Source organism: Artibeus jamaicensis, unplaced genomic scaffold (assembly GCF_021234435.1).
Source record: "Artibeus jamaicensis isolate MK-2021 breed Jamaican fruit bat unplaced genomic scaffold, CSHL_Jam_final scaffold_916, whole genome shotgun sequence".
In the NCBI taxonomy this organism is placed as follows: Eukaryota; Metazoa; Chordata; class Mammalia; order Chiroptera; family Phyllostomidae; genus Artibeus; species Artibeus jamaicensis.
The window spans coordinates 24,913,068-24,933,499 of record NW_026522059.1 but is presented as its reverse complement, the minus strand read 5'-3'; the positions used below and the strand labels follow the sequence as shown (position 1 = coordinate 24,933,499).

Genomic DNA, 20,432 nt, shown 5'->3' with positions numbered 1-20,432 from the left:
AACAGTGACCATTGGAGCTAGTAGTATTCAAACTTCTGACTGCTTGACTCCAAAGCCTATACTATTCCATATAAAATTAAATTGGGAGATTACAGTGTTCCTTAACCTCCAATATGTCAAATACATCCTCATTTTCTTTGCGTGTCATGTAGGTGGAATACAGACAGAGTGTCTATTCCTTTTAAGTTTTTCTGAAGCCTCATTATTTTGAGTTCTCTCATATGTTGTGACAGCAGGTTCCTTTGTCAGCCATCCTGTTCAGAATAAATAGCCTGTGCCATGCCAGCATGATTTATTGCTGCTACTTCCTTTCTTTATGTTTTGAGTAATTTTATCAGGAGGGTATAAAGTGTTTTAGACATGTGAAAATGCCTGAGTGGCTAGAACAGTTCACCTGGCTGCTTGGCCAACTGCCTGTGGACAGTGCTCTTCGATAGCAGAGAAGAGAAGATATGAGAACAAATTAGTTTTCTCAAATAAGATCCATATACTCAGTCTCATCAACATTTCTACTCTAACTACATCCACAATTGCCAAAGCATATCAAAGGATCAGAGAACATACATATAATATTTATTTCTATTCTAAGTTATTGTGATGAGGCAAGAAAGAACTTGTGTAGCTGAATGGGTGGTGCTAATTGTAAATCTCTTTTCCTGGGGAGTTTCAAAATGGATTTTATATCTATATGTTTAAGTTTAATGTTTAAACCGCATATAAACATAGGGTGCACTGGATGCTTTCTTCTTTTTTTAAACCAGATAGTGTCTTTTTTTAAAAGTATATTTTATTGATTATGCTATTACAGTTGTCCCAGTTTTTTCCTGCTCTTTATCCCCCTCTGCCTGGTATCCCCATTTCCTTTAGCATTATCCCCCACCTTAGTTCATGTCCATGGATTGTACATATAAGGTCTCTGACTTCTCTGTTTCCCATACTATTTTTTAGCCTCTCCCTGTCTATTTTGTACCTACCAATTATGCTTCTTATTCCTTGTATCTTTTTCCCTGTTCTCCCCTTTCCCCTCCCGATGATAGCCCTCCATATTATCTTCACTTCTCTGGTTCTCTTCCTGTTCTATTTGCCTTTTTGCTTTTGTTTTAGGTTCAGTTGTTGATAGTTGTGAATTTGTTGTCATTTTACTGTTCAGAATTTTGATCTTTTTTTTTTAGATAAGGCCCTTTAACATTTCATGTAATAAGGACTTGGTGATGGTGAATTTCTTTAACTTTACCTTATCTGGGAAGCATTTTATCTGCCCTTCCATTCTAAATGACTGCTTTGCTGGATAGAGTAATCTTGGATGTAGATCCTTGCCTTTCATGACTTTGTTGTTTTTTTTTTTTAAGATTTTATTTATCTTTGAGAGAGGAAGGGAAGGAGAGGAGGAGAGAAACATCAGTGTATGGTTGCCTTTCGTGCATCCCCTGCTGGGAACTGACCTGCAGGGAACCGGCCTGCAACCCAGGCACGTGCCCTGACTGGGAATCGAACTGTGATTGTGTGGTCGCAGGCCCATGCTCAATCCACTGAGCTATGCCAGCCAGGGCTTCCTTTCATGACTTTGAATACTTCTTTCCAACCCCTTCTTGCCCATAAGGTTTTTTTTTTTGAGAAATCAGCTGATAGTCTTATGGGAACTCCTTTGTAGGTAACTGTCTCCTCGTCTTTTGTGGCTTTTAGGAGTCTCTACTTATCTTTAATCTTGGGTAATTTAATTATGATGTGTCTTGGTGTGTTCCTCCCTGCGTCCAACTTCTTTGGGACTCTCTGAGATTATTGGACTTGCATGTCTATTTCCTTCACCAGATTGGGGAAGTTCTCCTTCATCATTTGTTCAAATAAGTTTTCAATTTCTTGCTCTTCCTCTTCTCCTTCTGACACCCCTATGATTCGGATGTTTAAAGTTGTCCAAGAGGTTCCTAAGCCTCTCCTCATTTTTTTTGAATTCTTCTTTCATTATTTTGTTCTGTTGAATGTTTATTTCTTTCTTGTCTTCCAAACCGTTGATTTGAGTCCCAGTTTCCTTCCCTTCACTGTTGGTTCCCTGAATATTTTTCTTTATTTTATTTTGTATAGCCTTCACTTCTTCCTTTATTTTGTGTCCATACTCAGTCATTTCTGTGAGCATCCTGATTACCAGTGTTTTGAATCCTGCATCTGATAGGTTGTCTATCCTTTCATCACTTAGTTCTTTTTCTGGAGTTTTGATCTTTTTTTTCTTTTGGGCCATATTTCTTTGTCTTGGTTCACCTGTTATGTTTTAAGTAGTGGAGCCTTAGGTATTTGTCAGGGTGTGGCAACCCACTTTGCTGCATTGTGGTGCTGTATGTGGGGGAGAGAGCAGAGAGGGAACAATGCTGCTTGCTTGGCTCTCCCTGCTTTCATTCACTTACCCAACTTTTCACAAGTGAGTTTTGCCCTTTGAGATGCTGCCCTGGTGCTGATTATTAAGTGGGTGAGCTTGTGTACATTCTAGGATTGTGTGGGCCCCTCCTATGATATCTTCTGTAAGACTGGAAGTTTCTGCTGCTGCAGCCCTGGTAGGTTTTTAAAGCCAGAGTTTTTCAGGCTTTATTTCCCTGTGCTGGAACCCTGGGTTGCGTAGTCTTTCTTATCCTCTGTTGTTCCTTCTGGCCTATCTGCACGTGATGTGGGACCACCCCATGTGCCGGCTGTACCTCACCTGCCTGGTGTGCCAGCTGCAGCATTGTTGTGCTATTCTCTCTACCCTGGATGCCTGTGTCTGTCCCTCCAACCAGTCTGGATGAATGTTTCTTCTTTAACTCCTTGGTTGTTGGACTTCCATTCAGTTTGATTTTCTGGCAGTTCTGTTTTTTTTTTAAATTTTATTTATTTGTCTTTAGAGGGGAAGGGAAGGAGAGAGCGAGAGAAACATCATTGTATGGTTGCCTTTCATGCGTCCCCTGCTGGGAATTGGCCTGCAGGGGACTGGCCTGCAACCCAGGAATGTGCCCTGACTGGGAATCCAACCGCGATTGTCTGGTTCGCAGGCCCACACTCAATCCACTGAGCTACACCAGCCAGGGCTCTGTGTGTGTTTTTTTTTTTTTTTTAATTGATTATTATGCTTTTGGATGTGCAAGAAAAGGAAGCATGTCTACCTGTGTCTCCATCTTGGATGGAACTAAACCAGATGGTATCTTAAAAATATTTTCCATATTTAATTATGATTAACTATAATTATATTATAGAAAATTTGGAAAATACAGGAAGAATAAAATCAGTCACAGTCTTGCCACGCTAATATAAATACTAATAATATTTTGATGTATTTTATGCTTGTCTTTTTTAATATTATGCATTTATAAAAAAAAAAAGCAAAACAACTTAGAGCTACTCTTCCAGATACTATCTTAGTATTTCTTTTGAACTGTAGACTATATGATTTATAGTGATGATGACAAGGAATTTCAAAATGCCTATTTTTGAATCACTGAATATTTAATCAGATACAGACACCTTTCTAACATAGACTGATTTGTTGCCTTGTCTACCTGAACTAGTAATTCTTGTAATCTACTATGGAAAAATATTTTTTCCATCTTTATGATTTACCTGGTTTACTTATTTGTAAAAAGTGATTACCCTTGTTTTTGTGAACAATTTTTATATTTTTGAGAAGTGTATTTTTCTCTGTAAGTCTTTAGAAATACAATGATAGGGTTTTTTAAGTCTATATTTAAAATACTAACCTTTATATCTCTAAATGGTAGAAAGATATATATTTTTGTTGTCTGTTTAACTATTAAGATTTTTTCCATCCATAAAAGAGAATGAGTATATTTGAATATTCTAAAATGAAAAATGTACACAATAAATACATTGTTGAATGAGAAGAAGAAATTGTAAGATGTATGTAATCTTATTTTTATTTAAAAGAAAAACTTTTAAAAACTTTTATATTAAATTTATTGGGTTGTCATTGGTTAGTAGGATCATACAGGTTTCTAGGGTACATTTCTAAGTTACGTGATCTGTGTATTGCATTTGTCCACACCACCCAAGTCAAATCATCTTTCATCACCATATATTTGGCCCCCTTTCCCCTTCACTTCCCCTACACCCTTTACTTTTGGTAACTATCACACTATTGTTTGTATCTATGAGGTTTAGTTTTATATGCCACATAAGAGTGAAATCATATGTTTCTTTGCTTTTTCTGAACTGTCTTATTTCACTTAGCATATTATTCTCAAGGTCTATCCATGTTGTCACAAATGGCAGTATCTCATCTTTTCTTACGGCTGCGTAGTACTACATAGTATATATGTACCACATCTTTATCCAGTTTTCTATTGGCCACCATGAATAATTCTGCAATGAACATAAGGGTCAGTATATTTTCGAGAATAAATGATTTCAATCTTTTGACTAGATACCTAGAAGAGGGATTGCTGGGTTATATGGTTATTCTTAGTTTTTGGAGGAACTGCTATACCAATATCTGTGGTGGCTGTACCAGTTTACATTCCCACCAGCAGTGAATGAGGGTAACTTTTTCTCTACAACCTCTTTAACACTTCTTATTACCAGTCTTGTTGATAATAGCCATTCTAACGGGTGTGAAGTGATTTCTTATTGTAGTTTTGATTTGTATTTACCTAGTAGCTAGTGAAATTGAACATCTTTTCATATATCTGTTGGCTGTTTATATGTCTTCTTGGGGGAGGTGTCTGTTTAGGTCCTCTACCCCTTTTTAAATTGCATTGTTTGTTTGGTATTGAGTTGTGTGAATTCTCTATAAACATTTGGATATTAACTTTTTTCGGGGTTATTGCTTGCAAATATCTTCCATTCAGTTGGCTGGCTTTTTGTTTTGTTGTCAGTTTCTTTTGCTGTGAAGAAGATTCTCAGTTTGATATGCTCCCATTTATTTATTTTTGACTTTACTTCCCTTGACTTTAGGGTCAAAATCATAAAATATTTTTCATGACAAAGTCTATGAGTTTAGTACCTATGTTTTCTTTCATGTAATTTAATGTTTCAGATCTTATATGTAGGTCTTTGATTCATTTTGAATTAATTTTGTACAGGGGGACAAACTGTAATCCAATTTTATTCTTTTGCATGTGACTTTCTGATTTTCCCAGCATCATTTATTGAAGACTTTCTTTTCTCCATCGTATTTAAAAATTTTTTAAAAGGATTTTACTTGTTTTTAGACAGAGGAAGGAAGTGAGAAAAAGAGGGAAAGAAACATCAGTGTGTGATTGCCTCTTGTGCGGCCGCCATTGGGGGCCTGGCCTGCAACCCAGGCATGTACTCTGACTGAAAATCAAATCAGTGACCTTTTGGTTCACAGGCTGGTGCTCAATCCATTGAGCCACACCTGCCAGGTCTCCATTGTATGTTTTTGACCCCTTTGTCAACAATATTTGCCCATATACTGTGATTTTATTTCTGTTCCATTGATCTGTGTGTCTGTTTCTCTGCCAATACCATGCTGTTTTGATTATTGTTGCTCCGTAGTATAATTTGAAGCTAAGTAGTGGGACACCTCCAGCTTTGTTCCCCCCCCCCCCCCCCCCCCCAGGATTGCTTTGGCTGTTCAGGTTCTTTTGTGGCTCCATACAAATCTGGTAATTTTTTTCTATCTTTTAAAAAATAACATGGGGTTTTGATGGGGATTGCGCTATATCTGTATGTTTCTCTGGGTAATAGAGCCATTTTAATTATGTTGATTCTTCTAATCCATGAATACGAAATGTCTTTCCATTTTATCGTGTTTTTTACAATCCTTTTTAATAATCCTTTGTACTTTTTAGTAGATAGGTCCTTCATATCCTTTTAAGTTTATGCCTCTATATTTTTATTCTCTTGGTTGCAATTGAAAAAGTAATTGTTTTTTTCTTTTTGTTTCTTTTTCTGAGGTTTATTTGTTAGTATATTGGAAAATGGTCAAGTATTTTCTCTAGATTCTAAGATTGTTAGGAGAGTAGTGAGGTCTGAGAGTATTTCAAAGTCAGTTACTTTCCCTTCCTCCTACTGGATATTTTTATCTGATATTTTCAGTGAGCAACTGGTAGGGCTTCTGGAGGTAAAATTTATGGATGTGTCTAATACTGGGACACCTTGGAATTTTAAACACTGCATCTAGTTTACACTGAGTCTACATCAATTGGTCAATTATAGTTAAAAGTATTCCTACCGATACTGGCTCCAGGTGTGGGCTTCTGTTCCTGTGCCTGTACTCTTGGTAAATTGTGAGACTCTGCTTGTCTGTTTCTCTAGTTTTCAGGGCAGCACTTTGTGCTGTGACCTACATTCTTTAAGAATTACTGATTTTCAGTTTGTTCAGCTTTTTTCTTTGTGAGGGTGGGAGTAATGATTTCCAAGCTCTTTATGTGTCAGACTGGAAACTAGACATCCCTTATACACTTTTTGGAATGCAGAAATGTATGTATTCATTGTCGATAATGTTAGTGTATTCTTTCTGTGGCTTTGAAGCTGGGGTGATCCTGAACGGGCTGAGCACATTGGGTCTTGTCTTCCCCGCCCTTCGACTCTCAATAAAATGGTTTGACCCCAACCCTCCAAAAAATAATGTTAGTGTATTGTCAAAGAAGTACATCCTTCTTCATATTAGCAGTTCTCAAGATATTATCTCATCATGAATTTTAACTATGGTCGGCTACTTTGAGGTTTGATTTTTATCTAAAATATTGGAAAAACAATAATTTTATACCTGTGATTTTATTTAGAGACAGGAAATGTTTACTGCCATATTATGGTACATATTTTATTTAGGAAGCTAATGCAAATGTTTGCATATTTTATATATAGATATTGTACAAAGCCAGAAATAATTCCTGAATTGGTAATCAAAATTTTTATTTCTATTAATTTTCTCAAGTAAAGATTTGAAATGGAAAACTGATGTGTAGATTAATATGCATGATGTTACTTCTGTCACTAATTAAAAACCACATGATTCCTAAAAAATCCTCACTAGGATTTTTAAAAAACAAATGTCTTCTCATTTACACATTAAAAAAAATATTTGTTTTTTAAAAAATACCCATTACTTGGTGAAAGGTAAACTTGGATTCTTTATTTTGATGAACTGGTGTGACAATCTTTCTTTGTCACTATCTGTATGTGACAACTTTTGTTCTAAAATGTAAAGAAATTTTTTGTTTTATTCTCAGAGAAATACAGTAATAACTTTTCTAGATAGGATCCAGTATCACTATAGGTTACTTGTATTTGTTTGTTATATATGATATCTGGTATTAAATATAACCTTTTGTACAAATTAATTATATAATTATTTACATATTAAATGGCTTTAGCTTTAAGCTAAAAATAATATGCCTTTGGAAGTACATGCAGAGAACAGGATATTTTGGTTAATATAGAGATATATAATTACTAGTTATTCATTGGGGTACAGAGATGTATAAGGGTATACCTTTTCATTTATTGCTTATATCATTAAAAATAATACAATGGAAAAGAAAATCAATTTGATGTAAAGAGAATTGAACTTATGTTATTAATATAACCTCCTAAAGAAAGTCCTAGATTTTGGTGACCAGTTTTAATTATAAATTCTTAGTCTTTCTTTGGGAAAGTAAAAGCTCATCAACTCACCACCCTCAGGACCAGTCCAAAGCAAAGTGTGGGAAGCCAAATTTCAGGTGCATCACTGTTCTTGTATAATATAATCTGTCTCCACCTTTTAAATGTTTAGTACTCTTTCAGTGAAGCACTGAGTTGATTATAGTTTAAAGGCATTTTTAGTTTGTTATAGTTATATGAATAATTTACTTTAGCTTACGAATGTTTGAAATTTAATGTCCATACTTATTTTAGTAGCTATTTTAGATAGATTGGATACATCCCCTCTTCCCCATTTCCCTTAACTGCCCCTTTAATCAGTAAATACAGTTATTTGTAAGACTTTAAAGATACATTTATAAATCCTTATATTTTATTTAAAATATTAGGCTTTTGCTTAAATTTATATTAATGAAGAAATTGTAAAAATAAAGAGGAAATCTGTCTTCAGTAAACCATATATAACTGTGTTTAATATGATACCTTAGAATAATTATTTTAAAAGCACCAATATCGATATCAATAAACTATACAGAAAACTTGCATACTAAATCATGAAATCATTTAGAACAGCAGTAGAGTTTTAATATTAGTCTTCTCTTAAGATCAAATGATTCAACTTGTCCTTTTTCTTGTGCCAAATTAATTCAAATGTATAATTCCAATGTATAGCAAAGCACTAACCTTTCAATGTAACACACCTCAGTTTTTACTTTTATATGACTGCAAATCTGTAGATAGACATTTCTTGCTAGTACAGTGCACTCAGTTGTGCAAACTTATCTTTTTAGGGTCAAAGAAGAACACAAACCACAACCGACACAGTAAGTAAATGTATTGAGTGCAGTAGGCTTGACTTCTGTACCTTTGCCATACTCTGCTTTCTGCACCTTGGATGGTATTAGCTTACTCTAATACTGGATAGGCTGCAGCTAGTGTGTCTTCTGCTTTCTGACTCTCTGGCTTGTAAGAGAGCTGCCTGCAGTTTTTTACTTCATCCACATACTGACTGGATGTAGTTTTTTGCTGCCTGCTTTTGGACTGGTTAAGTGTTCAAACTTGATTTCCCTACATTCTGACTGCCTGGGTGATAACTGGAGCTCACATTTCCATTGGCTGTAGCTTTTGTGCCTGTGTATTTTTATTATTATCGATAAGAAAACATTTGACCTACATTGTTATTCATTTGGTTATTCAGTCACATTATTTGCTTATTTAAACAGGTGGTTTCCCTTTAGTGGGATCACTGAACTGGTAAATAACGTTCTTCAGCCCCAGCAAAAACAACAAAATGAAAAGGAGCCCCAGACGTAAGTAAGCTGATCTGTATAGACTAAATATTATCTCTGATAGTATAACATGCGAAAGAGTATGTTTAAAATACTGCCCTTGGAATACTATTCCACAGAAATGAAATTTGTTAAGTTATGAGTTTGATACTTTAATCTTTAATTGTCCCATAGAAATCTAAAAAGAATACAAGGGTAATTTATAGGATGGTAAAAACAAAGAGATAACTCCCCTCCAGTTTTCATATAAATAATGTAAAATGTATTTATGCAATAAAATATCTTTCTCCAATAGTGCAGTATATTGCAAAGTATTTTCTTTCAAAAAAATTCCAGAAGACATTAAGAGTTATTAATTCCCAAATTCAGTCTTTGGTCAGTAGTTTTGGAAAGATTCTTTTTAAAAAGGGTAAGCGCTGTTTTTTATTGTAGTACTTCTGAGTTTCTAATGTGTTCCAGAACTGTTAGAACATACAATGTTTAATAAACTTTCTTGACTACCGAGTCCTCTTTTCACTGAACATTTCACTAGGATGGTATATCATCATTTGGGAAAGCAGCAATTTATTCTCATGTTGACATGAGACATTAAAAAGGGGTCCGTTGCTTTTATTTTTGTTATTATTTAAGAAGTTGTTCACACTTGTATCTTTTTAACTTTGTGCAGGACATATTATTTATGTTGTGATTTGAAAGTAACTCTGAGAATGTGAGGAAGACTGTGTATGTTTCAGTTCTAGTCTCCTGATGAAACATCCATCTTACTCAGAAGTGCTCTTACCACCCAGACCTCTGTACTTTTAAAAGTAGGAGTTGTGTTCACAGAGAAGATGGTTTGGTTGTAGGCATGGGCAGATTGAGAAGGACGTGAACTCTAGAAGAGAACGAGAGTGACTGCTAGAAGCCCTAAAATGCAACAGAAAAGCATTCACTTTTACCATGGGAGTAATCTACCCATACTTTGTTACCTTGTGTGCATTTTATTTAAAATTCTGTCATTGTTTCAATTTCAACTGAAGTAAAGCTATGTTGTGATATACTGCTAGTAGTTGGTGTATAGTTCTAACATTGGAACTGCTGCTGTATATGAGCTAGTTGAATTCAAGACCTGTTTGACCTATCTACTCTTTCATCATTGGCATCTAGTGGATGCCAACTGACTTTACATTTTATCTTTTTATAACATAATAATACCATGTCCCAAGGAATGGAAAGAATTTTTTCTCTGATTAGCAAAAATTGTATCAGAATGGCACACACTGTCATTGTTTTGCTGATTTTTCCCCCTAAGGCCCTGAATCATATATTAATATAGAAAATCAATAGCAAAATATAATTAGATGCAACTTTGCTTTGGTTTTAAATGACCAGTTATGTATAGTGTAGTGTTTGTGAGTTTTAGAGACTAATCAAGTTTAAGCTTTATTATGTAGTGGATTACAATGACTATTAAATAGTCATTTTGTTAGTAACTGTAAAAAAGTGATATCAGTTGAAACAAAGTGACATTTGATTGGCACAAACAAAAATCAAGGCAAATTTGAAAAGAAAGAGCTTTACTTCAATAATAAATAGGAAGGAATAAGTGGATAGGAAGATGGTTGGAGGAAAAATGTACTTTCAGGTGTTTAAAAAAATTATTGATTAATTATTAATGGAGATTGTTTCCATTAAAGTTTGTTGGACGACTCATTCATTCCTGTTGCTCTGTAATTTATGCAGAGTTAAAAATTCAGAATTAATAGATTCTCTCAATAGTTACTTTATCTTAAATTCTTGTTATGATTTCTGATGTATAATTTTCTAGGAGCTTTCCTTTATCTTTCTGATCCACAGAGCAGGGTCACTTCTGAATCTTCACTTCTCTCTGGTGAGAGTTCTAAGACTTCTTTCTGAGTCATTTGTTTCTCTGTGAATACTATTTTGTAGAGTAACTTCTGCTTACTTTCTGTTTGTTGATCTGATAAAGTTATTTCTGAGAGCTGAATTCCAAGTATTTTAATTTGTAAATGTTAAAAATAGGGCTTTTTTGTATTCTGTTTAAACATTTCTGTAGCAGAACAATTAAATAAAAATTCTTTCAGATAGTACTACAAATCTAACATTTCCTAGACAATAATCTATATAAATCCCATTTCATGGTTTTTCAAAGCTATAATAATGTAGGTTTCTTGTGCTCTGTATTTTTTGGAGTTTGTTTATTTCATGGTTTTTTTAATGTAGGAGGAAGGTTTACTAATTTGATTTGGGTAATTCATGTGAGATTATAGGTATAAATGTATCTAAATTTGACTTGTTATAAATTTTGAGGCATAGAAATTGATTGAGCCATTTGTTTCAGTTTAAGTTCATTCAACCATTGCAGAAATTTCTTCATATACAAATTAAATAATTTAAATTTAATTTAATTTTTCTACATCAAAGATTTTATTTATTTTTAGAGAGGAGAAGGGAGGGAGAAAGAGAGGGTGAGAAATATCAGTGTGTGGTTGCCTCTCATGTGGCCCCCAGTGGGGATGTGACCCCCATTGGTGACCTGGCCCACAACCCAGGCATGTGCCTGATTGGGAATCAAACTGGCAACCCTTTGGTTCACAGCTCATGCGCAATCCACTGAGCTATACCAGCCATGGCATACTTTTAATTTTATTTTGTCCTCTTTCATTTTGCCTTATATTGTAATTTGCTTATATTCATCTCATGTCTATATTTGTCTATACTTGTCTATCTTTTCTTACTTATGACAGGACTGGATCATATTTAACTTTAATATTTTTGCTGTATCACATTAAATAATACATACACAATATACATTTATTTATTCTTCATTAATTATAGTATTTGGTTAGTATTTATAGAGATGTTGGCTATGGTCAGCCAATGGGATAAGATAGAGAGCAGAAACAGATAAAATAATCCCCATGGATTATATTAGTCATAAGTCAAATAATCATATATCTTAATAAAAGGCCTAGTTGTGGACATGCAATATACTACAGTGCTTTGAAACTATTTAAAAGAAGAATTTGCCATAATCAGAGATGTTAAGGGATACCTTCCCAAGGAGGTGATACTGAAGTGCAGTGAGAATAGAATAATGAGGAGTTATAGAAATACAAAGTACAAAGTATCATGGTTATATTGGCCTTATGCACTGGTTATACAGGTGTTTTTCTTGCTTTTACTTTTTTCTGACACAACATATAGATCATGAGAATATCTTATGGAGATCCTTAATCTGTATTTTGACAAATTGATGGACCCTATAGGCTCTGTCTCAAGATAATGTTTCGAAATGTGGTCAAAATAAATACAAAACATAGTATAACAGAAACTATTACAAAGGGAGCCAATCAAATTGAAATACAGGTCTATGCCTGGACTTTTTGGGGGGTAGATTGCAAGTTAAAGTGGAAAAATTTTAGTTAAAAATTTTCCTGGATGCATAGGCAGTTACTATTTTTGAGGATTGTCACTAAATGGTCTCACTGTACTTGTAGGAGTGAAGACTCAACATTGTTAAGATGTCAATTCTCCTAAAACTAACGTATAAATGTAATGCAATTTCAATAAAAATTCCACCAGGATTTTAAGAGAACTTGGTAAAAGGATTAAAATATTTATATGGATGAAAAATGTTTAGAAATAGTCAACAATTTTCAGAAGGAACAAGGAGGAAGATCCATTTTGCCAGGTATCAAAACAAGCTATAAAGCCAGAGTACTCTATATTCTGAATATATGGAGTTCTTTATTTTTGTGAAATCCTTCTAATAAAAGGAAGTTGCTTTATTTTTCATTGTTATAAAAATCAATCTTATTAAGAAATCTACCTTATCTTCTCAAGAAATTGAGAAGCCCTTAATTTCTTTAGTTTGCGTTACAAAGTACTTCTTGGAGAAGACACGTTATCCTGAAAAGACCTCAAACAATCATATCTCTGCATATAGAGATTACTTTAGTCCCAGTATCCATGTTTTTGCTTTCCACGGTTTCAGTCACCAGCTGTCAACCACGGGCTGAAAATATTAAATAGAAAATTCTAGAAATAAACAATTCATACATTTTAAATCACACACCATTTTGACTAGTGTGATGAAATCTCCTGCTGTCCCACTCTGTCCTGCCTAGGATGTGCCTCATCTCTTTGTTCAGTGTGTCCACCCTGTGTGTGTTACCCACCCCTTTAGTCACTTAGTAGCCATGTCAGTTATCAGAATGACAGTGCTTGTGTTCCGATAACCCTTACGTACTTAGTGATGGTCCTAAAGTACAAGAGTACTGACGCTGGCATTTTAGATAGCTAAAGAGAAGCCAAAAAATGCTTTCTTTAAGTGGAAGTATGGGAGTTGTAGACTTAAGGAAAGAGAAAAAATCATGTGTCGATGTTGCTAGCATCCACAGTAAGAATGAATCTTCTATTAGATTGTGAAGAAGGCAAAAAACATTTGTGTTAGTTTTGCTGTTTCACTTCAAACTAAAAAAGTTATGGCTACTATGTGTGATAATTGCTTATTAGTTAAAATAGAAAACTCATCAGATTTGTGGGTGGAAAACCTGAACATAAATATAACTTCTAAGTTACAGGGCATTGTTATGATTATTCTATTTTGTTACTAGTTATTGTTCTTAATCTCTTACTGTGTCTGATTTATAAATTAAACTTTATCATGTAGATAGGTAAAAACAGTATAGATAAGGTTTAGTGTTATCTGTGGATTCCGACCTCCACTGGGGGCCTTGGAATGTATGTCCTGTGGTGAGGGGGGAAATACTGTACCTGATGGAATTTGTGATAGGAGATAAAGAAATTTAGCATCAGTCTAGAAATTAGTGATGGCTGGTGTTGGAAGTTGTAGTAAACAAACCTTTAAAGATTACTTTAAAAAAGTAGTAACGCAAGTTGTTAGTTTAAGGAGATCACAAAAGTATACCTATTAGATAAACGAGAAAACAGTAGCAACAAAAATCTATGTGGCTGGGTATAAAAGTTCCAGGAATAGTAGGATTAACTTGAACTAACAGATTGAAAAGTTTAGTTTTGTCAAATATCTCAGAAGTGAAGAAAATTTATTTTGGGCAACACTGAGTTCAATGAGTTGCTTTAGTGATGGTGGAGACATTGATACAGAGAATATACATTAAAAATTTGGATTGTAATAGAGCTTTATGAAATAAAATAGAAAAGGCCATATTTCTAAATTAATATATTATTTTATATGTCTCTTAAATATTCATTTATAATAAGAGTTTTAAATTAAATATGAGTATGTCTTTGATTCTTTTATTTATATAAATCAGGGATTTGCAAAATATGGCCTGTGGTTTAAGTCCTACCTGCTGCCTGTTTCTGTAAATGAAGGTTTATTGGAACACAGTCAAGTTCATTTGTCTGCATGTTTTTTCTGACTGCTGTCACATTCCACCGGAAGATTTGGGTATTTGTGACAGAGACTCCGTGCCCATAAGGCTTAAAATATTTACCATCCGGATCTTTACAGAAGATATTATCTGACTTTTGATTTATATAACTAGAAGGCTATATATTTGAGTTTACATATTTAAGATCTTTTAGACCTTTCATTGTATTTGGAGTTTGGTTCTTGATAATGTTCTCCAGGTCCATCCATACTGTTGCAAAGGGTAAATTTTCATCCTCTTTACTGCTGAGTAGAAGTCTATCGTATAAGTGTGCCATAGTTGTTTTATCCACTCATCTATTGATGGACACTTGGGCTGCTTCTGTATCTTGGCGATTGTAAATAAAGCTGCAGTGAACATAGAGGTGCTTATGTTCTTTCTAATTAGTATTTCAGGTTACTCAAATTATCATGGTCAGGCCCTATCTGGAGTGCAGTTTCTGTATCTGTTCTTCCCACAATTGGGACCATTTGATCCCACCCTGAAACCTCGATGCCATGGTCTCAGAATTACTATAGTTCATATTGTTAAAGGATTTTAAATAGTTCTTAATCTAGCAGTATGGAAAAACATTACCAACTTTGCTACTAATGTGACTGGCCATCTTCCCCTATGTGAAGCAGGACTCGTGCTTCCCTGGAGGCACTATACTGTAGCCCAGTTCACATAAGCTAGACCTCTGCTTTTTGTTCCTGTGTGCCTTGGTAACTTGCCCGGTAAGCATTCCAGTTTCTCTCCAACTGAAACAAAGCACTGCTCTTTCTAATTTTCTTCTTTCTGCCTTCTTCCTCTTACTCTCAGTGAGGGTCAGCCATTTCCTGAGTGGTATGGCAGAGATCATAAGTGTATCAACAGCTATGCAGTAGCAATGTACAACGTATCCAAGACATTGAAAGATATACTCTGTTGTAGAGCTCAATCAATAGTCCAGTTAAAATCATGCATGTTCTTGTACATGTTCTGTGGGCTTGAGCCTCCTATAGTGGTTTGTGCTTGTTTTGTGTTAGCAAAGCTTTACTTAAACCTGGTTGGAGATCATCAGGCAAAAACAGCATATTAACTGAATAAAACTGGCACGGCTATTTGAATTTATTGGTATGTGTGAAAAAGGGAGGTATGCTTTGAGATTAACTAGATATAAGGACTCATTCACAGAGCTCCTCTTTTGATTTACATGACTTAAGGTTAGCACTGTGAAACTGACTTTTTTAAAAAGTCTGGTTTCTTGAGGTATAACTTATTTACAGTAAAATTAGCCACTTTGAGATAAACATTTCAGTGAATTTTGAGAAACATATACAGTAGTATATCACCATAATTAAAACAGAATATTTCCTACCCCTAAAAGTTTTTTTTGCCCACTTGCAATTTTATGCGCCTTATCTTATTTCAGCCCCTAACACTTATTGATCTGATTTCTGTACTTAAAATTTTGCTTTTTCCAGAATGTCATATAAATGGAATCATATAGTATAGAAATGAACAAATGATGGCCCATGGGCCAAATCTAGCCTGCTGCTTATTATTTATATAACTACTAAGTTAAAAATGGTATTTATACTTAAAATTGTATGAAAAATTTTAAATGATGGTGTTTATTCTGTCACTATAAAATCACATGAAATTCAAATTTGTGTTCATAAAAATGTTTTATTGGAACACAGCACAGCTGTATTCATACACTTATGTATCGTCAGTGGCTGCTTTATGGCTTATACTTTTTACATCCGTTGAAGAAGCCTTTATTTACCCAAGAGCACAATTTCTATCAATGTTGTCTTCTAGAAGTTTTATAGTTTCAGTCATTATATTTATTTCTGTAGTCCATTGATTATAGTTCTGATATATTGAGTTAATTTTAATGTACAGTGTGAGGTAGGAATTAAGGCTTATTTTTTTACACATGGATTTCCATTTACTTTTTTACACATGAATGTCCCATTGCTTAAAAGACTATTTTTTTCTCAAGTGAGTTATTTTGGAAACTTAAAAAAAATGACCATTCATGTATTGGACAATTTCTGGACTCTATTCTGTTCCAGTGGGATGTGTTTCTCCTTTGCCATTACCATATTGACTTGATTACTTGTGTAGCTTTTATGGTAAGTCTTGAAATCAGGTGTTGTGAGTCCTTCAGTCTCTTATTTTTCAAAACATTTTGCCTATTCTAAGAAGTTTGCTTTTTTATATAAATTTTAGAGTTAGCTTGTCAATTACTGAAAAAATTATGCTGAGATTTTGATTGGAATGATATTGAATTAATAGATTTATTTGTTGAGAATTGATATCTTAATATTGATGAATACAGTATATTTCTTATATTATTTAGATCTTATTTGATTCTTTTTGTCTGTGTTTTATAGTTTTCTCCATAAAAAGCCTATACATATTTTGTTAGATTTATACCCTAGTCTTTTATTTTATGCCATTGCAGACTACTTATTGTTCAAAAATATTTTTTAAATTTTTATTTTATTGATTATGCCATTACAGTTGTTCTATTTCCCCCTTCACTCCCCTCCACCCTCCCATTCCCCCCCTTTAGTTTATGACCATGCATCTCAAGTTCTTTAGATTCTATATTTCCCATACTATTCTTGCCCAACCCCTATCCATTTTCTATCTACCGTCTATGCTACTTATTTTCTGTACCTTCTCCCTCCTTCTCCTCCTCCCACTCCCCTGTTGCTAACCCTCCATGAGATCTTCATTTCTATGTTTCCACTCCTGATCTAGCTGTCCTTTTAGTTTGCTTTTGTTTTAGATGTGGTTGTTAATAACTGTGAGTTTGCTGTCCTTTCACCGTTCATCTTTTTTATCTTCTTTTTCTTAGATAAGTCCCTTTAACATTTCATATAATAAGGGTTTGGTGATGATGAACTCCTTGAATTTGATCTTATCTGAGAAGCACTTTATCTGCCCTTCCATTCTAAATGAAAGTTTTGCTGGATAGAGTAATCTTGGGTGTAGGTCTTTGGATTTCATGACTTGGATTACCTCTTTCCAGCCCCTTCTTGCCTGTAAAGTCTCTTTTGAGAAATCAGCTGACAGTCTGATGGGAACTCCTTTGTAGGTGACTGTCCCCTTATCTCTTGCTGCTTCTAGGATTCTCTCCTTCATTTTAATCTTGGCTAATGTAATATATGTATGTGCCTTGGTGTGTTCCTTCTTGGGTCCAACTTCTTTGGTACTCTCTGAGCTTCCTGGATTTCCTGGAAGTCTATTTCCTTTGCCAGAACGGGGAAGTTCTCCTTTATTATTTGTTCAAATAAGGTTTCCACTCGTGACTGTTCCTCTTCCCCTTCTGGTACCCCTATAATTCAGATGTTGGAATGTTTAAAGATGTCCTGGAGGTTCCTAAGTCTCTCCTCATTTTTTTGAATTCTTGTTTCTTCATATTTTCCTGTTTGGTCATTTTTTTCTTCCTTCTGGTCCACTCCATTGATTTGAGTCCCAGTTTCCTTTCCATCACTATTGGTTTCCTGTGCAGTTCCCTTCATTTCAATTAGTTTAGCCTTCATATGTTCCTCTAATTTGTGACTAAAATCAACCAGTTCTGTGAGCATCCTGATCACCAGTGCTTTTAACTATGCATCTGAAAGTTTTGCTATTTCTTCTTTGCTTAGAGTTATGGGCTCTGGGGCCTTGAGATCTTCTTGAGCCATTTTTGGTCTGTTCGTGCCTGTTAAGTATGAGGAGCGGAGCCTTAGGGGTGGGGTGGGGTGGGGCCACCAGGGCAGGGTTGCTGGGTTGTGATGCTGTATGTGGGGGCGGGGTCAGAGTGGGAAATGGCGGCCCCCTCTGTGTCCTCCACTGCTGGGGCCTGCTCAGTCGGTCTCACCACCCACTCCCCCACCGGTCTATCTGCGTAGGAATGTGCCACCACAGTCAACCCACTGCCCTGCGCCCTCGCTGGGTCCACCGGTCTCTCACTGGGTCGCTCACTGGGTCGCTCACTGGGTCCACCCTTTGCAACACCACGCCTGGGATCTGAGCGCCTGAGTCCGTCTGACTGAGTTTTCCTGTGCAACCCCGCTTCACCAGCTGCTGGCTTCACCCCTCTTATCGGTCAGGCTGAAGAATTCGTTGTTATCAGACTTCCGAAAAGTTCAATTTTCTATGTTCTGGCTGTGTTTTCTGTTGCTAATATTTTGTTGTCTCTAAACTTGGTTGTGTGAGAAAGCACGGCGTCTCCACCTATGCTTCCATCTTGGCGGAAGTCCTATTGTTCAAAATTTTGTGAAAGTTTTCCAATTACAATTGACATTCAATATTATGTCAGTTTTAGGTACACAACTTAGTGGTCAGATGTTTCTATAACTTACGATGTGATCCCCCAGTAATTGTAGTGCCCACCTGGCCCCATACCTAGTTATTGCAGCATTATTGACTGTCCCTGTGCTGTACATTACATCCCTATAACCATTTTGTAACTGCCATTTGTATTTTTTAATCCTTTCACCTTTTCCAGCGATCTCCACAATACTCCTATCTGGCAACCATTAGTTTCTTCTTCGCATCTATGAATTTGTTTCTGTCTTGCTTGTTCATTTATCTTGTTTTTTAGATTCCACATGTAAATGAAATACTATGGTATTTATCTACTCTGACTTATTTACCTTAGCATAATACCTTCTAGGTCCATTCATATTGTCACAAATGGTAAGATTTCATTTTTTAAAGATTTTATTTATTTATTTTTAGAGAGAAAGGAAGGGAGACACAAAGAGAGGGAAAGAAACATTAGTGTGTGGTTGCCTCTCGCATGCCTCCAACTGAAGACCTGGCCGTTAGCCCAGGCATGTGCCCTGACTGGGAATCAAACCAGCAACACTTTGGTTTGCAGACCAGCACTCAATCCACTGAGCCATACCAGCTAGAACTCATTTTTTATGGCCAAGTAATATTCCAGTGTGAGTATATACCACATCTTTTTTATCCAGTTGTTGGCCAATGAACATTTTGGTTGCTTTCATATTTTGTCTATGTAAATAATGTGAGACTACGCTTTGAAATTTTCATTTTCAATTGTCCATTGCTAGTACACACTGATATAATTTTTTTGCATATTCAGCTTATTATCTTATGACCTTACTAAATGCATTTATCACAGGAGATATTTTGTAGTTAGTTTTAGATTTTATACAAAGACAATTATGCCATCTGCACACAATTTTTTATTTTTGTTACTTGCTTTGAAGCACTGGCTACGTTTTTCAGTCCAATGTCAATTATGAGAAGATGAGAGGACACCTTCTTTGTTTCTGATTTTCAGGGGAAAGCATTCAGTCTTTTACAATACCAAATATTTGTAGGCTTTTCTGTAGATACCCTTATTGCATTAATGAAGTTTCTTTCCATTACTAGTTTGCTGAGTCTAGTGCTTTCTAGCATATTTTGACATAATTATGTTTCTTTCCCCTTAGTGTGTTAATATGGTGAATTACATTGCTTACATTTATTTTATTTTATTTTCATTTAATTTTTATTGTATTTTTTCCCATTACAATTTAGTCCTCTTACAGGGGTATGCAAACTTTTGGCGTCTCTGGGTCATACTGGAAGAAGAAGAGTTGTCTTGGGCCCAGGCTGGTGTAGCTCAGTGGATTGGGCGCGGGCCTGCGGACCAAAGTATCGCGGTTTGATTCCCAGTCAGGGCACATGCCTGGGCTGCAGGCCAGTTCCCAGCAGGGAACATATGAGAGGCAACCATACATTGATATTTCTCTCCCTCTTTCTCCTTCCCTTCCCCTCTAAAAATAAATAAATAAAAATCTTTAAAAAAAAAGTTGTTTTGGGCCACTCATTACATACACAAACACTAATGAAAACTGATGAGCAAAAAAAGGTTGTAAGTAAATTTACAATTTTGTGTTGGGCCACATGCACAGCCATTCTGGGCCACATGTGGTCTGCGCATTGCGGGTTGGACACCCCTGCACACCCCACACCCCCCACCGCCCTGGCCCTGCAATTACTGTACTGTTGTCCCTTGTCAGTGAGTCCTTTTTTTATTGTGCATTGCTTAAATTTAGAAATTGGAATGAACCTTGTAGTCCCAGGATAATCATCACCTGTATATGATATATTACTTTTTAACTTATTTTTAGGTTTGACTTGCTAATATTGTATTGAGAAT

The 20,432-nt window shown here is 35.4% G+C and overlaps 1 protein-coding gene across 5 annotated transcripts in view; it reads left to right on the top strand.

Annotated features, from left to right (window-relative positions):
* The window catches only part of RIMS2 (regulating synaptic membrane exocytosis 2), a 470,156-nt gene that overhangs the window by 73,510 nt on the left and 376,214 nt on the right, over positions 1-20,432 (top strand). For 2 of the 5 annotated variants that reach the window (XM_037133388.2, XM_053661101.1), the window contains exons 2-3: positions 8,376-8,408; positions 8,808-8,894. The exons of the other annotated variants lie outside the window; for them this stretch is intronic. In XM_037133388.2, the coding sequence (XP_036989283.2) occupies positions 8,376-8,408; positions 8,808-8,894 (120 nt within the window). The remainder of the gene's footprint in view (positions 1-8,375; positions 8,409-8,807; positions 8,895-20,432) is intronic. 5 annotated transcript variants of the gene reach the window in all.